General features: G+C 53.5%; 7 protein-coding genes across 7 annotated transcripts; 4 read left to right on the forward strand and 3 right to left on the reverse strand.

The window, feature by feature from the left end:
* Positions 1-199: 199 nt before the first annotated feature.
* Positions 200-4,799, reverse strand: E0L32_010559 (uncharacterized protein; the record flags this gene model as incomplete). The annotated part of the gene is made up of 12 exons (XM_031133190.1): positions 200-378; positions 439-654; positions 704-1,200; positions 1,255-1,404; positions 1,472-1,664; positions 1,741-2,247; positions 2,303-2,586; positions 2,648-2,778; positions 2,823-2,977; positions 3,778-3,955; positions 4,016-4,369; positions 4,428-4,799. The coding sequence occupies 12 exons, from the start codon at positions 4,797-4,799 to the stop codon at positions 200-202; spliced, it is 3,216 nt and encodes a 1,071-aa protein (XP_030989478.1).
* A 473-nt stretch (positions 4,800-5,272) lies between these two features.
* E0L32_010560 (uncharacterized protein) lies at positions 5,273-6,833 on the forward strand (the record flags this gene model as incomplete). The annotated part of the gene is made up of 4 exons (XM_031133191.1): positions 5,273-5,275; positions 5,332-5,445; positions 5,513-6,214; positions 6,276-6,833. 4 exons carry the CDS (start codon positions 5,273-5,275, stop codon positions 6,831-6,833), a joined length of 1,377 nt encoding a protein of 458 aa, XP_030989479.1.
* A 984-nt stretch (positions 6,834-7,817) lies between these two features.
* E0L32_010561 (uncharacterized protein) lies at positions 7,818-9,460 on the forward strand (the record flags this gene model as incomplete). The annotated part of the gene is made up of 4 exons (XM_031133192.1): positions 7,818-8,439; positions 8,497-8,757; positions 8,819-9,168; positions 9,239-9,460. The coding sequence occupies 4 exons, from the start codon at positions 7,818-7,820 to the stop codon at positions 9,458-9,460; spliced, it is 1,455 nt and encodes a 484-aa protein (XP_030989480.1).
* Positions 9,461-9,801: 341 nt separating this feature from the next.
* Positions 9,802-11,689, reverse strand: E0L32_010562 (uncharacterized protein; the record flags this gene model as incomplete). Its single annotated transcript, XM_031133193.1, has 7 exons — positions 9,802-9,831; positions 9,925-10,009; positions 10,077-10,952; positions 11,012-11,041; positions 11,096-11,465; positions 11,519-11,606; positions 11,669-11,689. The coding sequence occupies 7 exons, from the start codon at positions 11,687-11,689 to the stop codon at positions 9,802-9,804; spliced, it is 1,500 nt and encodes a 499-aa protein (XP_030989481.1).
* A 1,604-nt stretch (positions 11,690-13,293) lies between these two features.
* E0L32_010563 (uncharacterized protein) lies at positions 13,294-13,984 on the forward strand (the record flags this gene model as incomplete). Its single annotated transcript, XM_031133194.1, has 2 exons — positions 13,294-13,890; positions 13,943-13,984. 2 exons carry the CDS (start codon positions 13,294-13,296, stop codon positions 13,982-13,984), a joined length of 639 nt encoding a protein of 212 aa, XP_030989482.1.
* Positions 13,985-15,052: 1,068 nt separating this feature from the next.
* E0L32_010564 (uncharacterized protein) lies at positions 15,053-16,928 on the forward strand (the record flags this gene model as incomplete). The annotated part of the gene is made up of 5 exons (XM_031133196.1): positions 15,053-15,550; positions 15,610-15,744; positions 15,817-16,280; positions 16,341-16,719; positions 16,782-16,928. 5 exons carry the CDS (start codon positions 15,053-15,055, stop codon positions 16,926-16,928), a joined length of 1,623 nt encoding a protein of 540 aa, XP_030989483.1.
* A 205-nt stretch (positions 16,929-17,133) lies between these two features.
* E0L32_010565 (uncharacterized protein) lies at positions 17,134-18,721 on the reverse strand (the record flags this gene model as incomplete). Its single annotated transcript, XM_031133197.1, has 4 exons — positions 17,134-17,962; positions 18,023-18,163; positions 18,215-18,562; positions 18,639-18,721. 4 exons carry the CDS (start codon positions 18,719-18,721, stop codon positions 17,134-17,136), a joined length of 1,401 nt encoding a protein of 466 aa, XP_030989484.1.
* Positions 18,722-19,236: the final 515 nt, after the last annotated feature.

The following is a 19,236-nucleotide window of genomic DNA, read 5'->3' on the forward strand; positions in this document are numbered from 1 at the left end:
CAGTTGTCTCTGACAGCGCCAGGCGGCTCCATGATTCATCAGCTCACTGTAGCGTGTTTGGCAGCAATGCTGCACGCCAAAGCTTGTCAGCCACTGGCGTGCATCAGGGCTGAGAATTCGATCAATGCTTCCTAGCGCGGGAATGCTGAGATCGCTATGATGACGTCGGAGACTCCTGGTCTAGCGCACCCGCCCCTACCTAGCTGATCCAAGACATATTCAGAACGTCCAGATCCGTGTCCAGCATGAACTCGTTGAGGTCAATCTCGATAGGCGCCTGCCTCGGCGTCACGACCGAATGCAGAGCGTTTGACGTCGCGAGAGGGTTTATGCTACGAATCAGCTGTTGCCCATGTGCTATTGGGTCGTCCAAGGAAGCTATCGTATAGACTAATCAGCATAGAAATGGCTGATTATCGGGAAGTAGCCAACACCTACGTGTAATTGGTACTAAGGTGAGCTGGGAAAGGTAGTTGACACACCGCTCAACCACTCGGTTTCCTCGGTCGAGATTCTGGAGCGCCTCAATGGCCATGAAGAACGACGGGACTGCTGTCTCGACGAAGTTCCAGCGCGAGAGCTGACTAGGATCGCCCTGGACTTCGTTCCGGGCTACATGCGTGGCAGCAAAGATGACCAAGCCTGCGTTGAAAGCTTTGACATGTTAGCTGTGACCATGCTTACTAGGCGGAAGAAGGCTCACTGTAGAAGAGCGAGAAGTTCCACGCGCCGAGCAGATCGCGATACCACCCGTCCGAAGTTACAATTGTGTGGACAATCGAGATGATAGCGATGGCCGAGTTGACGCAAGTCTCCACGCTGCCGATACCCAAACCCTGCACCTTTCTCTTCTCGCTGCTGCTGCTTCTAAGAGAGGCAGAGCGTCCGCATCCTTCGAGGAACTTTTCCAGGATCGGCCGGTGCAACAAGATCTGCAGATTGTGGTATCGTAGAGACAAGACGATGAAAAAACGTTCCGTGATCTTGTTGTTGACATCAATAGCCTCGAGCTCCTCGAGGCTCAGACGCATCTCGACAACGCGCATCTGAAGTGGAGCGAGCTGGCACTTCCACTCGTCGAGCTCCTCTTCTACTCTTAGGACGATGGAGATGAGCTCCGAGTCTGTTCGGCATTCCTCGAGTCCCAGGTTCTGTCCGTAGCAAGTGTCGATGATGCGGTACATTATGTTGTATAATTTGCTGCATAGGTCAGTAGAGAGGCTCATAGAATGGAAAAATTGGTTTGGCTCTTACAGGGTAGCGGTGTAGTACATTCCGTCCATCTGTGGCACCGGGTCGGGCTGTGGTGTTGATCCAACGACTTGAAGGTTGATGATGGGCATGTCAAGTTTGATGTAGCTCTCATGGATCATTGACGGTCGGCCGAAAGTCATGCTCAACGTCCTTTGAAGAGGAAATAAGTCAGCGTGACAGAAAGAACACCGTGAAACAATACAGGATCGTTACCTACCGGTCAAGGAGAATGCACCCAAACCAGACGCGTTTCCGGATCTCGCATTCTAGGGGTGGGAATCTATTATTCGTCTTGGGAGACTGCAGGCCGAGCTGCAACGCCGTTGTGATGGCCAGCCCATGTACCGTCCACGCTTGGACTGACTTTTGTGTGCCTTGGAGATACTGGCCCAAGATAACCAGGTATTGAACTAGAATAACCGTAAGCCTGAATTCTCAGAATGAGAGTAAGGAGGAAAATATATAGAAGGATGCACTTGTACTGACCTAGCTCGAGACTGATGTTTCGCCGGGATTCCTTGTCGCAAAGCCCAATAGCTCTTTGGTAATAGACATCAGACTCTTCAATTCTCTTCTCCGACGATATTGTGCGATCGACATGGAGAGTCGTGGCCATGGCCAGAATAATGTTCAGAAGACCAAGCCAGGTCCTACGAGCCATTGTAAAATTGCTCCGCTTCATCTTAAAGAATGTCGCGCAGAATGTCTCCTCATGAACGAACGGTAGCAGTTGTCCGGTCTTTTGAAAATACTCTTTAATGAGGCTCCAAGTCCGCGCCTCTGAAGGCAGCGCGTAGATGTTGACGCCGCCGTGAAGGCGACCAAACCGTCCTGCGTTTGTGTCGTCTTCTACTGGGTGTGGCCGGGACACACTCATACCTCCTGCCACATCTCGTGCCCGATTTGATGGCGAGGGCATCGACTGGCTGAGATCCCCCATTCGGGCCATGGCTAGAGATATGTGGCGGAGAAATGCTATGTTGGATGATGGGCCTGAAGAGAGGTTAGCTGTTTTGGCTTGAGGCGTTGTCCGATATCTTTGACTCACCAAAGTAGCCCCAGTCTTCCTCGTCCGTAAATTTGATCGCTCCCATGCCATCGATTGAGTCCTCGGCAGTGTCAAGCTCACCCTCAGCCTCTCCAATGCCCACGACATTGGGATAGACCATGGAATTTGAAGCCCGTGAGCTGACACTCCCGTGTCTTGGGCGCACATTGTGGCCATCTTGAGGCGGCGTGGAAACATCAACGACGGTCGCCCCTTGAGTTTGATGAACTCTGGCCAGGCTCGACTCGATGTCTTGTAACCGCTTCTCCAGGCGATCAAGGTAGCTAACGCGAGGATTAGACATCAAGCAATATAATGCGGACAAGAGAGACCATATGGACATACCTTCTTCCTACCGTCAAGTTTGTGGTCACGCCGGCTTGCTCGTAAACACATTCACAGCCCAATTCGATACACAGAGAGCACCTAGGGCGCCTCCCGTCACACTGTTGCAAACGCGGGGGATTCGCATCAGTCTAGAACCATTGGGTTGCATTCTATGCCAGGTAGCAGTACTTACGCGGGACTTGCGGTGGCGGCAGTTGCTGCAGGCCAATGCAACCCTTCGCCTCTTGTTTGGTCGGTTCAGGCCGTCCTGGCCATGTCTCCGGTACCCGGAGGCCGAGCCGTTGCTGGACTGTGCGTCAGGTTCTTGGTCCGAGGTACCCATCTGGACTGACATTTCGGCAGGCATATCATGCTCGTGTGATCACAGAGATCTGTGCCCGTGCCGAAGATAAGAGGAGGCGGGTTTCGAACCGCGTCGGCAAGCCATTGCCATCGGGGAGACAGGGACAACATATATTGCTCATCCCCGGGTCTAGTCTCGTCCTCCCTGTCTCTGCGGAGACCCGGGAACTTGGTATGGAGCACATGGGTTCCACGTCGTAGCGGGGATAACCACACCAACTCGCCGGTCTAGCTCGAAGCTATCTTCAAGTTTCTGGCACCAGCCCTGGCGGTCAGCCCTTGGCAGCGGAGAAAGCTACGCGGTTCGCGGGGTTGACGACGCTAGACTTCCTCAAAACGCACCCTAAGACCCGTATGGCGGCGGAAATAGGGAATAACCAAAAGTGCACCGCTCTGGGGACTGTAGCCCTCGAGTACCGAGAGAGGGAGGTCTTTGAAATCGACGCCACGTCCTCTCCACTAGATGGGCCAAATCCCTACCATCTGCACGGCCTCTTTGTTTCGAATCGGGGGGAGTTAGGGAATAGTTTCTGTGGATGAGCGAGTAGGCGTGGACCGGAATGCCCGGGCAATGATTTTGTGTTTGAACTGGCATTTTTGATCACTCTAAGGAGTAAGCTACATCTGCACATCCCATATGCATCAATGCTAGAAGATATCGTCTGACAAATTATTGACCTCCTTTAGCTAGTCCGAGGTTATTGACGGGCTACTCATCTACTCTGCATGCCCCTTTGGAGTGAGCCCTTGCTAATGCGATGCTCGCATTTAGAGAAGCGACTTACCATTGGCTTTCCATTTTGTGATGAAATCGATCAGCTCCTTATGAATCTTGTCTCCGTGTGTGCGGCTCAGGAAGTGTACTCCACCCTCACACTTGACCAACCTTGCCTCTTCGGAGTTTGTGAAGAGTTTGATGTCCTGCTCAGCCTCCGCGACGCTGAACACCACATCGTCCGTCCCCTGTGATGACAAATCAACAGCTGACCTCAAGATTCGTGACAATTTCTTTTGAGGACTTACCTGGAACCACAGAACCGGGCATCGGATGTACGGCAGGCGCTCGTGCAGTCCATCCCGACCCGCAAGAGTCACAGCAGCCATGCAGATCCGGCGCTTGCCTTCGTCGCCGTTGTAGTTGTCCCGGATGGTCTCGGCCCAGAAGTCTCTGGTGGCCTTGTCAATGTGCTTCCCAAAACCAATCTCCATCAGGAAGTCATAGTACGCGTCGCCGGGCTCAAAGTCGGGCGCAGGGGCGAGGTTACCGCCGAGGGTCACGAGGCCAGAACAGGCACCTGGTCCGTCCCAGCAGCCGAGCTCACGACTCCTGGGAGACTCTGAGTCCATAGATGAGCCAATGGGGATCACACCCTTCACCTTATCTCGGCGTTAGAGTGATGAAATGAAGAGAGAGTCAGATTCATCGAGCACATACCCTCTCTGGTGCGATTAATGCGAGCCTGACCGCAATGAACCCCCCTTGAGATGTTCCGAGAGCAAAGAATCGATCGATTCCAAGGGCATCTAGAAGCTGGAGACTCATGATTGCTGTATCCCAGTAGGTGAATGACTCAGTCTTCTTGGCTCGAGTGCGTCCATGGCCCATAGGCTCGATGGCTAGCAGGTTTGCAGCATTTCTGAGGGCGGTGTTCTTGAACTCTGGCAGATAATAGTCCGCGGTGGCAGTGAAGGGGTTGAAGAGGACAAGCGTAGGCTTGGCCTTGTCTACTGAAGAGCTCGACAACCGGTAGCCGACGTCGATGCCTCCCAAGTGAGGAACTTGGAGTGTCTTCATAGAGTCTGCCATGATTGTCTTTGGTCTTTCTCTAGCCAGGTGGATGGATGGATGGTTGTCATGCCAGAGCACTTGATGTCAACGATGTGAAATAAGCAAGCGGTCTTCGAGCAATAATGGGCAACCGTACGGGCGAGCAAAATTGTGTAGAGTCGATCATGCCATCCAAATCCTACCCCATATTAAGTACTCCTCCCCTAAAGTAGCTAACAGCAGAAGTGGCGGCTTGGTGATCATCTTCGACTCGATCCGAGTCCGCCAGGCCCACATTGCACCTTTCCTAACTCCCCGGCAAGGTGAACCACTCGCAACACGCTTTCTCTCATGGGTGATCTCGAAATTGTGTTACCTCATCTATATAACAAGAAAGAATATTCTTGATAGTTTAGATGTTGACTGACAGCTCATCGGCCTCTATTGCCAAGGCATCTTATCCTCGTGCCTCGTCTTCTTTCTCAAACATCAAACCTCTCTCAGTCAATACCATGGTAAGCAGACTAATTCACCTCCGACCACTGTAGCACTCATACTGACATAAGGATAGGGCATTAGCACAGGTATCGTAGGTGCAGGCATTGGCGGACTTGCTGCCGCAATTGCTCTGCGAAGGGCTGGTGCTGAAGTCACTGTGCTAGAATCCGCCCAGCAGCTTGGGGAGGTAAGCCACTAAATACCAGGGGTTTCAGACATTATATTTAGTCATGTGCTTATTGAATGATCCATAGATTGGCGCAGGTATTCAGATGACGCCCAATGTCTCTATCCTGCTCCAGCGATGGGGCGTGGACAAGGTTATTGGCGACAACCTCGTCCAGTTCGAGGAGCTGAACATGCGCCGCAAGGACGGCACCCGGGTAGGCTTCACCAAGATCGCGACGCTGGAGGAGAACCTTGGCCGCCCGTGGTGGGTTGTTCACCGCGCCCACCTGCACGAGGGTCTGGCCGAGGTCGCCAGGAAGCTTGGTGCCAAAATCATTATCGATGCTGCCGTCACGCGTGTCGAGTACCAGTCCTCGCAAAAGGCCGTCGTCGAGACCTACAAGGGTGACAAGTACTCTTTCGACCTTGTAATCGGCGCCGACGGTATCAACAGCATCACGAGGAAAACGCTCTTCCCTGAGGTCGCCCCAGAGCCTCCGACTACCAACTGCGCATACCGCGCACTGGTGCCTTACGAGCAGATCCGCAAGGATCCCATTGCGAAGGAGCTCATTGAGAAGCTGACGATGGAGGTATGGATGGCTGAGAACGCCTACATCATCACCTACCCCATTAGTGCAGGCAAGATGTTCAACCTGGTGCTCTCACACCACCGTCCCGAGAAAGTGCGTGCTACAGAGCAGGATGTCCCCATTGAGGAGCTCTGGAATGAGTACAAGGACTTTGACCCTCGCATCAAGAGGATCGTAGACATGATCGACAAGACCGTAAGTCAACTATTTCGCGGCTGACGGGTCCTGATTCTTACTGACATATTTCCTCAAATAGTCCCGCTGGCCCCTAATGGTGACTGGGCCCATGAAGTCCTGGTCATCGCCCCGGAAGAACGTCGTTCTGATGGGAGACGCGGCTCACTCCATGGTCAACCACATGGCTCAGGGTGCCGCTACCTCCATGGAGGATGGCGCGTTCCTGGCCAGGTGCGTCGCCAGGGTGGTTAAGGGCGAGCTCCGTATGGACGAGGCGGTCAAGGTCTACGAAGAGGAGCGCATGCCCAAGGCGTACGCTAAGCAGCAAGTGTCCTTCCTGAATGGCGCCATCTGGCACCTGCCGGACGGCCCTGCGCAGAGGGCAAGGGATGCCGCCATGGCTCCCGAGTTGGAGGGCAAATACTACGTCCGGAGTAGCAACCTATACGGCGACCCGCAAACCGTCTTGGAGGTTTACGGGTACGATGCGGAGCAGCACGCCGAGACTGCTCTGGAGAAATATGTACATGGAGGCCGGGAGCCGTTCCACCCGGAGACTGGCGTGACTAGAACGCTGCAGGAGAAGTATGTGGACTGGTTCCTGCCCAAGGGTCGTAGCGCTCCGTCTAAATTGTAAGACGTATAGATCTGTTTGCTAGTCCGGATATATGTAGACCTAGTTTTGCCAATTCAGCGATTTTAGGTATAATACCACTATCATCTGTCCCTAAATCAGCTTATTGATGGAACTTTTTTCTAAACCTCGGTACCCGTAATCTTGCGGAAGTAAACCGATTATCGTGAGCCGATCTCTATGTCGGTAGCTCGTGGCTGACAGTGCAGAACCCGGTCCAGGAACCTAATCACATCGGCTTTGCTCTTCTTCTGAACCATCGCAGTTCTTAGCAACCTCTTCCGCCGCTTGCGTGTTGTCTCCGGGAAGATCGGGAGGGAGAGAATCAGACTGGTATCCGTTGGTGGTAAGATGATGCGTGTGGGTTTTCCAGCAAACGCATACCATCAGTCCAAGTCATTCTACCTATGCCTTTCCTCGTCCTTGCTTAGCTGCACCCAGTGTTGTAAAGACGCTAGTCGGCTTAGTAGTCTTGGCCTGAAGCATCGTGGTAATATCAGAAATGACTGAGTGGGCCCTTGGGAATGCCGTCGACCGACGGCAACACGCCCGATAGCCCGATAACGCGCGAAGGGTCCACCCGGGCTCCCCACGGGGTCTTCGTGGTTCACAAACCGGGCTCAATGTGAGTAATCAGTTCCTGTCCTTATCCTGCTCTTCCCCAGAACCCATAACCAGCCCCCATTGGGTGTACAAGGAGTCCGAGTCCAGATGCGGTGCTTCCGAAGCACCATCGGCTCGACGCAGTGACGCTAGAGGTTGCTCGCCTGGCGTCGAGAGACATAAGAACGAAGGAGGGTCCCTGTCGTGGCCATGCACCAGCCCTTCAACCCCCATAGGCTTCCGGATCCAACTTTACGCTCTGAACCTGGATCGACAAGACCATCAACATCCATTCAGGACTCAGGAGTACCCTCCGCAGCCGCCAGTCAGAAACTTCACCCGCATTTCTGGTCCCTTAGCTGGAACTTCACCAGAGCAGCAAGCATGTCCTTCACCAAGACAGAGCACGACGTTGACGAGAGGGCCTCCGCCGGCGTCGTCGAGCCCATCGAGGCGATCGACCATCAGGCCGAGGCCAAATTGGTGAAGAAGATTGACAGGCATACTGTCCCCATGGTCATGATCGCCTACCTCCTTTGTTTCCTTGATCGAACAAACATTGGAAATGCCCGCTTGTTCGGCCTCGAAAGAGATCTCGGCCTCCACGGAAATATGTACCAGATCGCTGTTGCCATCATGTTTGTCCCTTACGTCTTGATCGAAGTCCCGTCCAACCTTGTCCTAAAGAAGTTTACCCCTTCCAAGTGGTTGGCTTTGATAACGGTCCTGTGGGGCATCGTCTCGACCCTGACCGGCGTAGTTCAAAACTACGCCGGCCTTATTGCTTGCCGTCTACTTCTCGGCTTGCTCGAGGGAGGTCTTCTTCCTGGCCTGACCGTCTACCTTACCCTCTTCTACACCAAGAAGGAGCTTGCTCTTCGTATTGGTTACCTCTTTGTTAGCTCCGCTCTAGCTGGTGCTTGCGGTGGCCTGCTCGCCTATGGAATCGGCTTCATGGACGGTGTTGCCGGCCAGTCTGGGTGGCGCTGGGTCTTTATCATCGAAGGTAAACGCCAGTACTCCTTGAATTTATTCGCCTCAAAGCCTAACTGCCATGATCCAGGTGCCCCAACCGTTCTTTTCGGCGTGGCCATCTACTACCTGCTTGCTGACGAGCCCGGAACGGCTTGGTATCTGACACCAGAAGAGAGGAGTCTCTGCCGGGCTCGATTGCAACGACAGACGGGATTCCATGAAGAGTTCAACAAGGAAGATGCCATTCTGGCTGCCAAGGACTGGAAGACTTGGGCATTTGCTGCCGGCCAGTTCACTGTCAATGCGATGCTCTACAGTTACTCCATCTTTCTTCCTACCATCATCAAGGGTGAGTGGCCGGCGTTATCTGACCTGTCAATAAGAACTGTGTCTGATCATAACATCAATAGGCCTTGGACAATGGACGTCTCCTCAGGCGCAGGCTCTCACCGTACCTTGCTATGCGCTGGGTGCCATCAGCTACTTGGTTGTGGCCAAGTTCTCCGACTCCCACCAGAACAGAGGCTTTTATCAGGTCTCATCTCTTGTCATTTGCATTGTCGGCTATGGCATTTCAATGGCTTCAGTGTCTGCCCCGGTTCATTATTTTGCCACCTTCCTGATTGCCTTTGGGCTCTTCGTCGCTGTGGGCATCCCGCTCGCTTGGCTTCCCTCGAACAATCCGCGATATGGTAAGCGAACAACAGCTTCTGGAATCCAGATCTGCGTGTGCAACTGCTCTGGCATTCTTGCGCCATTTGTAAGTGGCTAATTCCTTGGTCGTGTGTTTATGAGTTTCAAATCATTTCGACTAACGGCTTGACTTTCAGCTCTACCCGACCTCTGATGCTCCTCGATACATTATGGGATATTCTGTGATGATCGGCCTCTTGAGCCTTGCTGTGTTCATTTATGGTGGCCTCTCGCTGCATTATAGGCATGTCAACAAGCGCCGGCTTGCAGGCAAGGAAGACCATCTGATTAGCGGCAAGTCTGATGCCGAGGTAGAGGCGCTTGGAGACCGAAGCCCTAGGTTCATGTACACTATTTAACTTTTGGATGTCATGGGCTTAGAGGTTTTCATGGGCCAACAGGCGGCCCAACTATGCTGATAGGAAGTTCAGAACAGGGTACCAGGAAGAATCTAATACAGGGAAATATTGCTGAACTCAAGGAGAGCCAATGTTTTGAATATATGACTTCTCTTCGAGGCTGACTTTTTTCCATCAAACAATGGTATCTTCCTCACCCTTCTATGTTAGCATCCTTCAGAGCTTCTTCTTCTCATCTCAGCTTTGTTGTCAAGTTACGGATCGAATACTATGCTATTTTCCCGAGACTCAACGTACAACACAAGTTCTGTCACATAACATAGGTCTTCATCTCGTTTGTGCTATATTGCACTGGTGACGCCATAGTAGAACTATTAGACAATGCAGTTCAATCCCAGTGAGACATATTTGATCTACACTCTCTCTTAGAGCCTACTGTGCAGGGGCGTTTCTATGCCACCCACAGTGATCATCTTGACCGTCATATACTCTTCTATTCCGTACTTGCTTCCCTCACGTCCGAATCCACTGGACTTAATTCCTCCAAATCTGTGCCAACATGTGAGTTACAGACAATCTAAGAAAGTGGATTGTGATGGCTCGAGGACGAACTTACGGTGCAGCAGAATCGCTGATCAAGCCAGTGTTAAGCCCAACCATGCCGACCTCCAACGCCTTGGCCACGCGCCATGCCCTCTGATTGTCCTTGGTAAAGAAGTATGCCGCCAGGCCCATGTCGGTGCTATTGGCCAATTTGACCACCTCCTGCTCCGTCTTGAAGCGGAACAGGCCCGCCACGGGGCCAAAGGTCTCCTCGCTTGCAAGCTTCATCTCACACGTCATACCGGCAAGGACAGTCGGCTGGAAGAAGTTGGGTCCAAGCTCGGGCACTTTACGCCCACCAACCAGGATCTTAGCTCCCTTGGAAACGGCGTCAATGACGTGCTCATGGACCTTTTGGACCGCCCGGTCGTGGATCAGGGGGCCGTGCGTGACATTTGCCGACTTGAGGCTGTCCCCGACGACAAAATTATCTCGGACGTGCGCCGCGAGCTTGTTGGCAAACTTGTCGTATACTGCATCCTGGACAAAGATGCGGTTGGCGCAGACGCAGGTCTGACCCGACGACCGGAACTTGCTGACCAGGGCGCCCTGCACAGCGGCTTCGATGTCGGCGTCGTCAAAGACGATGAAGGGCGCGTTGCCACCCAGCTCGAGCGAGATCTTCTTCAGTGTCGTTTCGGCGCACTGGCGCATCAAGAGCTTCCCGACATTGGTCGAGCCCGTGAAGGACACCTTTTTCACGAGGGGCGACATGGTGAGTGTACGTCCGACCTCGACGATGTTCCTGTCTGTGGTGATGACGTTGATGACGCCCTTGGGGACGCCGGCACGGTGTGCGAGCTCGACGAGAGCGTTTGCTGTGAAAGGCGTTTCGGCTGGTGACTTGATGACTACTGTGCAGCCTGCTGCTAGGGCAGCGCCGGCCTTCCTATAAGGGACTTGAGCTGGTGTTCTTGGTGGTAAATTTCCAAAGGGGTAGGATCTTACCTTGTGATCATGGCGGCCGGAAAGTTCCATCTGTTTTAGCTATCAGACCTGACGCCGCATGCAAGGAGTCAGGGAGGTACAAACGGTGTAATAAGAGCACAAACTCCCACTGGCTCCTTAATCGTAATCACCTGGTTTCCAGCATTGGTCGCAGGTATTGTATCACCGTAAGTTCTGGGAGCCTCTTCACTGAACCACTCGAGAAAGCTTGCGGCATAGGCAACTTCGCCCTTGGCCTCTGCCAAGACCTTGCCGTTCTCTAATGTCACCAACAAGCTGAGGTCGTCTGCATTCTCGAGCATAAGATTATACCATCCTCGAAGGAGCTTGGCCCGACCTCGAGCTGTGACTTTCCGAAAGGAGTTGAACGCCTGGGCCGCAGCATTTATGGCCGCTTCCGTGTCATCTTTTGAGAACTCGGGACACTCGCCAATTGCCTCGCCGGTCGCTGGGTCTGACGACACTGGTCAGCAGTCGTGTTCAGGACATTAAGCTTGGCAGTCTTACTCTCAACTTTGAAGGTTCTTCCAGACTTCGCGTGTATCCATCTGCCATTGACCAAACATTGCTCAATGAAGAGAGACTTGTCCTTCAGCTGTTCACATGAGAGTATCAATACGTGACATTGAACTTAAATACACGCAGGGAGCAACCAACCTGGGACAAGTAGGACGCCATGTCAAGATTTCCTTTGCAGGACTAGTAGAAACCGAACGGAACGAATATTGGATAGTGTACCGCACCAGCAACGGTCGTTCTCTGGCCTGTAACGCGTTCGTCTCGGTGATACCTCTTCATTATATCACCGAAGCCAGTGTGATTGGTCGACGGAGTTAGGGACTGCCCGATTTGTCAACTCGGCATCCATCACGCTGTTTCAGTACGTCGGGAATAATGTTACATTGATCATCCCATTAGTCTGGGTTGACATGTGTGGAGAACGCGGAGACCCTTGTTGTCAGCGGGCCAGACGCGGACTTAGGAACTGCTTTACGGAGATCGGCCGGCTAGTCGTCGGCTCCCCTCCACACCCACTGCCTTCGGCCTGCATGGGGATCTCTTCAGTCTTCACCCACACTTGCCAAGACGAGAACAGACCGGGGAATGCACGATGATGCAGCTAGACCTAGGGATGTGGATCTGGAAGAAGGGCAAATGCTGCATGTGCTGGCTCAAGTGTCCAGAGCTTGTACCGCTCATTACGTATTCCCGTAGTCTTCGAAAACTCTCTTCTGCTGGCCACAATTTACGTTGGTTTACCAGTACAACTTGTATGAGTAATGTTAGTCAGCATTGGGCTGTGTGTCACTAAGTTGAGTATTAGTACTGGCTCTATTAACTATGGACAAGGTCGTTTCAACAATTGCTCACGTTGTTGAGCACTGGAATAAGACGAACCTGCAGTAATCAAACGTAGAGATGTTGGAAATTCTCAAGTATAGATATTTCCCAATGCCTATGCTGCTGAATTAATAGATTGGCCTTGTCAAAGCAAGTACTTTAGCTTAGGTTGGTTCTATTCCAGCGATTCAGGAGATGCCACAGAAGTTGATATAGCTAAACCCTTGGGCAACGAATATTAATGTGAAGCAGTGAGGTTTCACTTACAATAGGGGAGCTTCTGATCCGGTAATTACTATTATGTATGGGCTGCAGAGGTTCAATCCCCAGGTGGTAGCCCCGAAACCTACCTCGCGGCGTCAAGCTACTCAGCCGCCGGTTCTCCGACGTCATTTCCATAGGAGATTGCGGGCTCTGCTGCTGTTCCAGGTCGCTCTATAGAAAGCGCCAAAAGGTATTACGAGCCTGATGCTCCATTAATCGATTGCTTAAAGACAGTGTTAACCCGCCTCACAGCTACAGGGGCGAGAGGGGCTGCTTCGAGGTCGTCTTGGGATCCCTTGCTCCTCCTGTTCATGCTGTCATACCCATTCTGCCTACATGACTGGCTGTTAGGTGAGCATTCGCGTGCACAACCCTGCCCGACCTCAATAAGCTGAGGCAGTTGGCTGCTTGATCATGTTCCCGTCCAACCTGATCTGTGTGACTCACTGAGATCTAACAGATTTTGAACGACAGCTTTCACGCACCTCAAAGAATTTTCTCCCTGACTTGATACCTTTCACTCTCGCATCTTTGACTGGTCATGTTCCTGCGCTTTTCTACTAATATGGCCCAGACTACCCAGAACCTGCTCCCGTATTACCAACCCTTCCACCCCAGTCCTATCCGCCATAACCGTACGCGTCATCTTGGAACGTCTTCTCCCTCGAGAGCTCGCGATGAGAGCCGTGTCCTTTGGTTCTAATCTTTGCCTTCAAAAGCGCCGCGACGAGGAGGAGGAGTACACGACAGAATATGACGAGACTGAAGGCGGATATGGCATTGCCGCTCTGTACCTCAGCAGTCAACGCATACCCACTGGGCTCAGGATAACCACCCCGCGGCGCATCGTGTTTCAGACGAGAGCAGCAGACCAGGGCTTTGCGAGTTTCGGCGGGGAGGGCACCTTTGGAAACAGCCACACCTGGTTCGAGGCCAGCATCCTTAAGCCCTGGGCCGGCTCAGGTGGCCACCCAATCGAGGCTGACACTGTGCTTGAAGAGGTTTTCGACGAGGACAACACGTGGTGGGATGTCTCCCATGCAAGGGATGATTTGAGGTCCAACGGGTGGGATTTTGTCGAGGGGGAGAACGGACGTCTCACGTGGAAGGTGTGCAACAATCTGACGGCATGTGCAACCTTTCGGAACTACAGGGTTGAGTGGACGATGGGCGTAGCGACGGAGGTCGAGGATGAGAGGGCGGTAGGCAGCGGTGAGGGATTTCTCAAGTTGCTCAAGCCCGGCTATAAGGTCGTGCTCTGGGCGAGGGCTGAGGTATGTCTCTATGCTTCGCGTCTTTGAACTGGTTTCCTAATATCGCCCATAGTACCTGGCTTGGATCAACAAGGTTGCAGCGGCAACCATCTAGATTGAGATTGATTTGTAGAGGCTCTGTAAATGATCTGGGTTAATGTATGCTGGCTCAACCAAGATCCTGATTTCAGTCTGTGAGAGCCTATGACATACGCTTGTAGGTCTTTGATGGGCCAGGAAGAGTGGGAGATTCGGGTGAGCAACACTGGAGTCCAGCTTTGGCTCTTGACTGCCAATGCTCATAGGCAGCGAGGTGACTTGTTTCCCTTTACTCTTCATTTACTTTCTCCTTTCTGCTTTCTGTTGGCGTTGATTAGCTCCATCTGCACGAAGGAAAACAAAATACAAATCAGAAAGGAAAGACAACATTTGGCCGCAAACCACTCAGTGCTCATCTCAACATTTCTCTTGGAAACATAATCCTAATAACAAAAGCATATATTTTCAATCTTCCTAGGTTAGTGCTATGACAATATCTATATCCTGCTAAACGGGAGGAAGCCTGCAGGACGCGAGATCTTCTGGCATTCCTGGGCGGTTAATGCATCATTGGACGCCAATTCAAGGGATGAGTGTCTAACCGTAGAGAGCAACATTGCGGCACAGCAGCCAATGTTGAGGCAGTCGGCTTTCGGTACTCTGACCGATGTCCGACTCAAAGTTTGACTTAGTCTTGGTTGGAGCAGCCCGACCTCCGTACGAGAGCCGTAGACCCGCTGATGGCGAGAGTTTGGCAGCCTTGGCAAAGCCATGTCCAGCATGAAGATTGATGTTCGCCACGGTCTAGCCACATGGGGCGCGCTCTCATTACCCGCTTCGCGCTCTCCAAATTTTTCATTCCGGGGAGGCCATCTAATGTTCACCATTTCTGTCTCGACTGTCGCGCCATCTGGGGAAGGCCATTTCTCATTAGCGTTTTGAGGAGCCCCGGGAGGAGCCCCGGGAAGCAGACAAAAACCTTTTGACCCACCCCGTTGTCCGAGGCCTGGAACCCGAAAGTTAACCGCTTGGAAGTCATCTCGATGTATAAGTAGTTGAGGCGATTTCTGTGTGATATTCAGGGTCCTCCGAGCCTGTCAAGGGAACCAGAATCACACCCAGAGCCTCGCGTCCAGTCTTCACCATGGGCGGCATCTTCCAAAAGACCCATCTCTCGGGCGCCTTCAACGGGCGCCTACTCTTCTGCTGCTCGCTCATGATGCTGTCGCAGATCAACTACGGCCTCGACCAGATCGCCTACAGCACCACGCAGGCCATGACGCCCTTTGAGAACAAGTTTGGCGTCTACAGCCCGGCCCGCAAGCGCAAGGTCATCGAGCCCTACTTCCTCTCGCTGCTCAACAGCCTGCCGACCGTCGGGCAGGTCATCGGCGTCGCGTTCGGCAGCTACATCTGCCGCCAATGGGGCCGCCGCATGTCCTTCTGGGTCATGTGCGTCTGGGCGTGGGTGGCGGCCATCCTGGCCGTCACCGCGCAGCACAGGGAGCAGGTCCTCGTCGCCCGCGTGATCAACTTCCTCTACATCGGCATGGAGCTCGCCACCATCCCGGTCGCGCAGGCGGAGTTCGTGCCGTCCAACGTCAGAGGGTTTGTGGTTGGTACCTACCAGCTAGGTCTCATGGTTAGTTGCACGACCGCGGTTCCTTGGCCTATGCTTAAGAGTACTGACTTTTTGTGTAGATGGGCGCTTTGATCATGTCGTGCGTCTGCCTTGGAACCAGCAAGATAAAGGGGGATAATGCTTGGCGCATCCCTTATGGACTTTTCTTCATCGTGCCCACCATTGTTTTCGTTGGTACATTCTACATCCCTGAGGTATGGAAAAGGAGTACTCTCTTTATACTCTATATGCGTTGATGGCTTGCTAATTGCGAATCGCAATTTCAGTCTCCTCGATGGCTATTGATCAAAGGCCGCACGACCGAGGCCCGAGAGAACCTTGCAATGATACGGCGGGGCAAGTTCACCGAACAGCAGATTGACGAAGAGTTTGCAGCTCTCCAGGCTGGCCTCGAAGTGTCAGTCGAGAAGGGGTCTTTCAAGGAGATTTGGCAGGGCAAGAACAGATCGCGTACCTTGATGACAATTGGTGTCAATTTCTTCCTCCAGGTACGCACCTCTTCCGAACCATGTTGCCACGCTCTGATGCCACATCAAGCAGCATTGGACCCGAGGGCTAATGATCGATACTACGTACAGGCAACTGGCCAAGCATTCTCATCCCAGTACGGAGCAATCTTCGTCAAAGACATTGGCGCCATCGACCCGTTCGTTATGAAGACGGTCAATCAACTGATCAACCTGTTTACGATTCTTGCATGCATGTATTTGACTGATATCTCCGGGCGCAAGTGAGTAGACCATCCCAGATTCCTTCCGAGGCACTGCAGCTTTCCTAACACATCGGACAGGGCTCTCTTGAATGTCGGCGCCTTCCTCCAGTTTGGATCCCTGATGGCCATGGGAGGCCTAGGCACGCCCGCCAGCCCGACAAAGAGCATGAAGATCGGCATCACGGCCATGACGACCATATTCGGAGCCGGGTTCTGCCTCGGCTGGGCGCCCGTGTCCCACGTAGTTGCCGCAGAGCTGCCCACCAACCGCCTGCGCGACGTGACCTACGCGACTGGCAACGTAGTGCAGATTATCATTCTCTTCGCCGTCAACTTCAGCATTCCCTACCTCCTCTATGAGCCTTATGCCGCACTGGGCTCCAAGGTGGGATTCATCTTCGGCAGCTTTGCCGCGCTTGCGATTCTGTTCACCTGGCTTTGTTTGCCGGAGTGCAAGGTGAGCTCTTTGAGACTTGTCTTTTGGGACTTTGAGCAGGGTCTAATATATCTCTCCTACAGGGTTTCTCTCTCGAGGAGATCGATTACCTTTTCAACGCAGATGTGCCTGTACGCAAGTTCAGCCACTTCAAGCACGGAGAGATCATTCCAACTGAGGGCAATTTGACCAAAGAGAAGTCTGTCCAAATTGAGCAGCGCGAGGTATAAAGGATGGATCGTGATCGTTGGGGCTGGAAGTTATTTGGTCCATCTCGGTGATCATCAAAATTATTCTAAGCATATACATGTAAACCCCATGGAATGGCTTTTGTTAGATCAATCTAGTCAACCAATCTTCGCAACAGGCCTTGGCACTTCCTCCCTTCCGGCATGATACCTCAGTGACGGTTCTGGTGTTTCCATTGCAGGCACGTCATGCACGGCTCGGCAGCTGGATGCCTGTAGTGCTGCCCACAGCCACATCTTCCTGCTCACCATCCGCCCCCTCCCACCCTTCCCTCTCATCCTTGGGCATCCTCACAAACGCAAAGTCCAGAACGAGGGCCACTACCGCGAGCGCAACACCAAAATAGAGGGCGGCACGATAGCCCGGGATCTGGTCTACCGGCACCTCGGCTCTCGCCCCTTGCGTAAGCTCCGTCTCGATGGTGCCGGCGAAGCCGAGCCCGAGACTGTTGCCGTAGAGGTTGAGCGTCCCGATGAGGCTGCCGGCGATGCCCTGCTGCTTGCGGCTGACGCTGTTGCTCGCGATCACCTGGGCCGCGACGTAGACAAAGTCGGGACAGACGCTGCCCATCACGATGGCGGGGAACACCTGGGCCCAGTACGTCTGGTACACCGGCATGGTGGCGAGGAGCAGGTTGGACAGCAGCACCGACGCGATGCCGAGGCCCACGATCCACTGCGCCGCGACCCGGGGGATGAGCCAGGCGGCCAGGCCGACCGAGGCCGTGGAGCCGATGGCGAAGGGGATCATGTTGACGGACAGGTCCATCACGCTCCAGCCGCGCACCAGCTGGCCCCAGGCGACCATGTACCACAGCGAGATCCCAAAGGACATGTAGCTGAGGAGCACGACGATAACCAGGGCGGCAAAAGTGGGACCGCGGAAGATGGACAAGGGCATCATGGGCTCCTTGGCAAAGTAGTGCTCCCACGCGGCGAAGGCTAGCAGGAGGACGACGGAGAGGATGATAACGGCGATCTCGTATGGAGTGGCCCAGCCAACTGAAGGTGCTTGGCTGGTAGTTGTCAGTATGATGGGTCTTGAGCAAAGTCGAGGAGAGCCAGAGTCGACTCACTTCCATGCGAAGTTGAAAAGCAGCAATCCGCTAACACCCAGGAACGACCCTACATAGTCGACCCGGCCGGCCCTGTCAACGGGCTCCTCCGGCGGCAGAGAGATGTACAGAACGGTAAAGACGACTGCGCTGAAAATGGCCCTAAATGTTTGTTGAGCCATAGGCCCTGTAGCCAACTGGGATTTTGCTTACAAGAAGTAGAAGATCCACCTCCAATTAGTGAACTCGATGAACAAGCCGGCAATGAGGGTGCCCAACCAGCCACCGATCGGCGCCGCAGCAGCGAAAAACGCCACCGTGACATTGCGCGACCGGCCCGGTGGCAGCATGATAGTGACCATGGCCACGGCGTTGGGCATCGAGAGGCCGGCGCCAACGCCCGTCAGGGCGCGGCAGGCGACGAAGGACTCGTAGGTGGTGCAGAAGCCGGTGACGAGGGTGAAGAGCGCAAAGATGGCGCCGCCGGCCAGGAGCACCTGCTGGTGCCCGTACACAGCGCCGAGTCTGCCGCTCATCACGACGAATGCACCCTGAGTTAAGCTGATTTACAACAGCGACAAGTCGTTAGCGGACCCGTTCCTGGCGCGCGCGACGGGGGGAGACTTGCGCAAATGACGCTGCCATCCAGTTGGCCTGGCCTGGACCGACGTCGCGGCCGAGCTGCTTGCTCAGGAACAGACCGGCTCCGACGGTGACCATGGTAGAGATGAACTGTGGTCACTGGTTAGCTAGGCACCGGCACGGGGATTATAGAATGTGGTCATAGTCATGCCTGGACTAGGTTTGCTGCAACAATCAGACCAGTAATGTAGAACCGGTAGCTACGGCTGATGGTATTCGAAGGCGCGACATTGAATACACGCATGACTCTCGGCCCTGCACTGGGGATTGTGGGCGGTGCCGACGCATTCTGAACAAGAGGAGGAAGGACAGTAACTGGACCTTCAGCCAACTCCGTCTGTATGATAGTCTGCACGGCGGACATTGTCAATGGATTGAGGTGATCGATTGTTGGATGTCCAATTCGCACAGGAATAGGTAGGCCAGAATGTCTACTGCAGAAGAAGATTCATGACAAGAAATGTGCGAGGATGATTTGTCACCCCAGAACGATGCGGATGACGCTGATGAGCTGTCCTTCGACCCTGCAAGGTGGCCCCGCAACCCCGGCGGGGAGCTCTTCTGTCGGAGCTTCCGTCTTGGGATCATCTTCA

This window comes from Thyridium curvatum, assembly GCF_004353045.1.
Source record: "Thyridium curvatum strain D216 chromosome Unknown NODE_86_length_176648_cov_78.404728, whole genome shotgun sequence".
Taxonomy (NCBI): domain Eukaryota; kingdom Fungi; phylum Ascomycota; class Sordariomycetes; order Thyridiales; family Thyridiaceae; genus Thyridium; species Thyridium curvatum.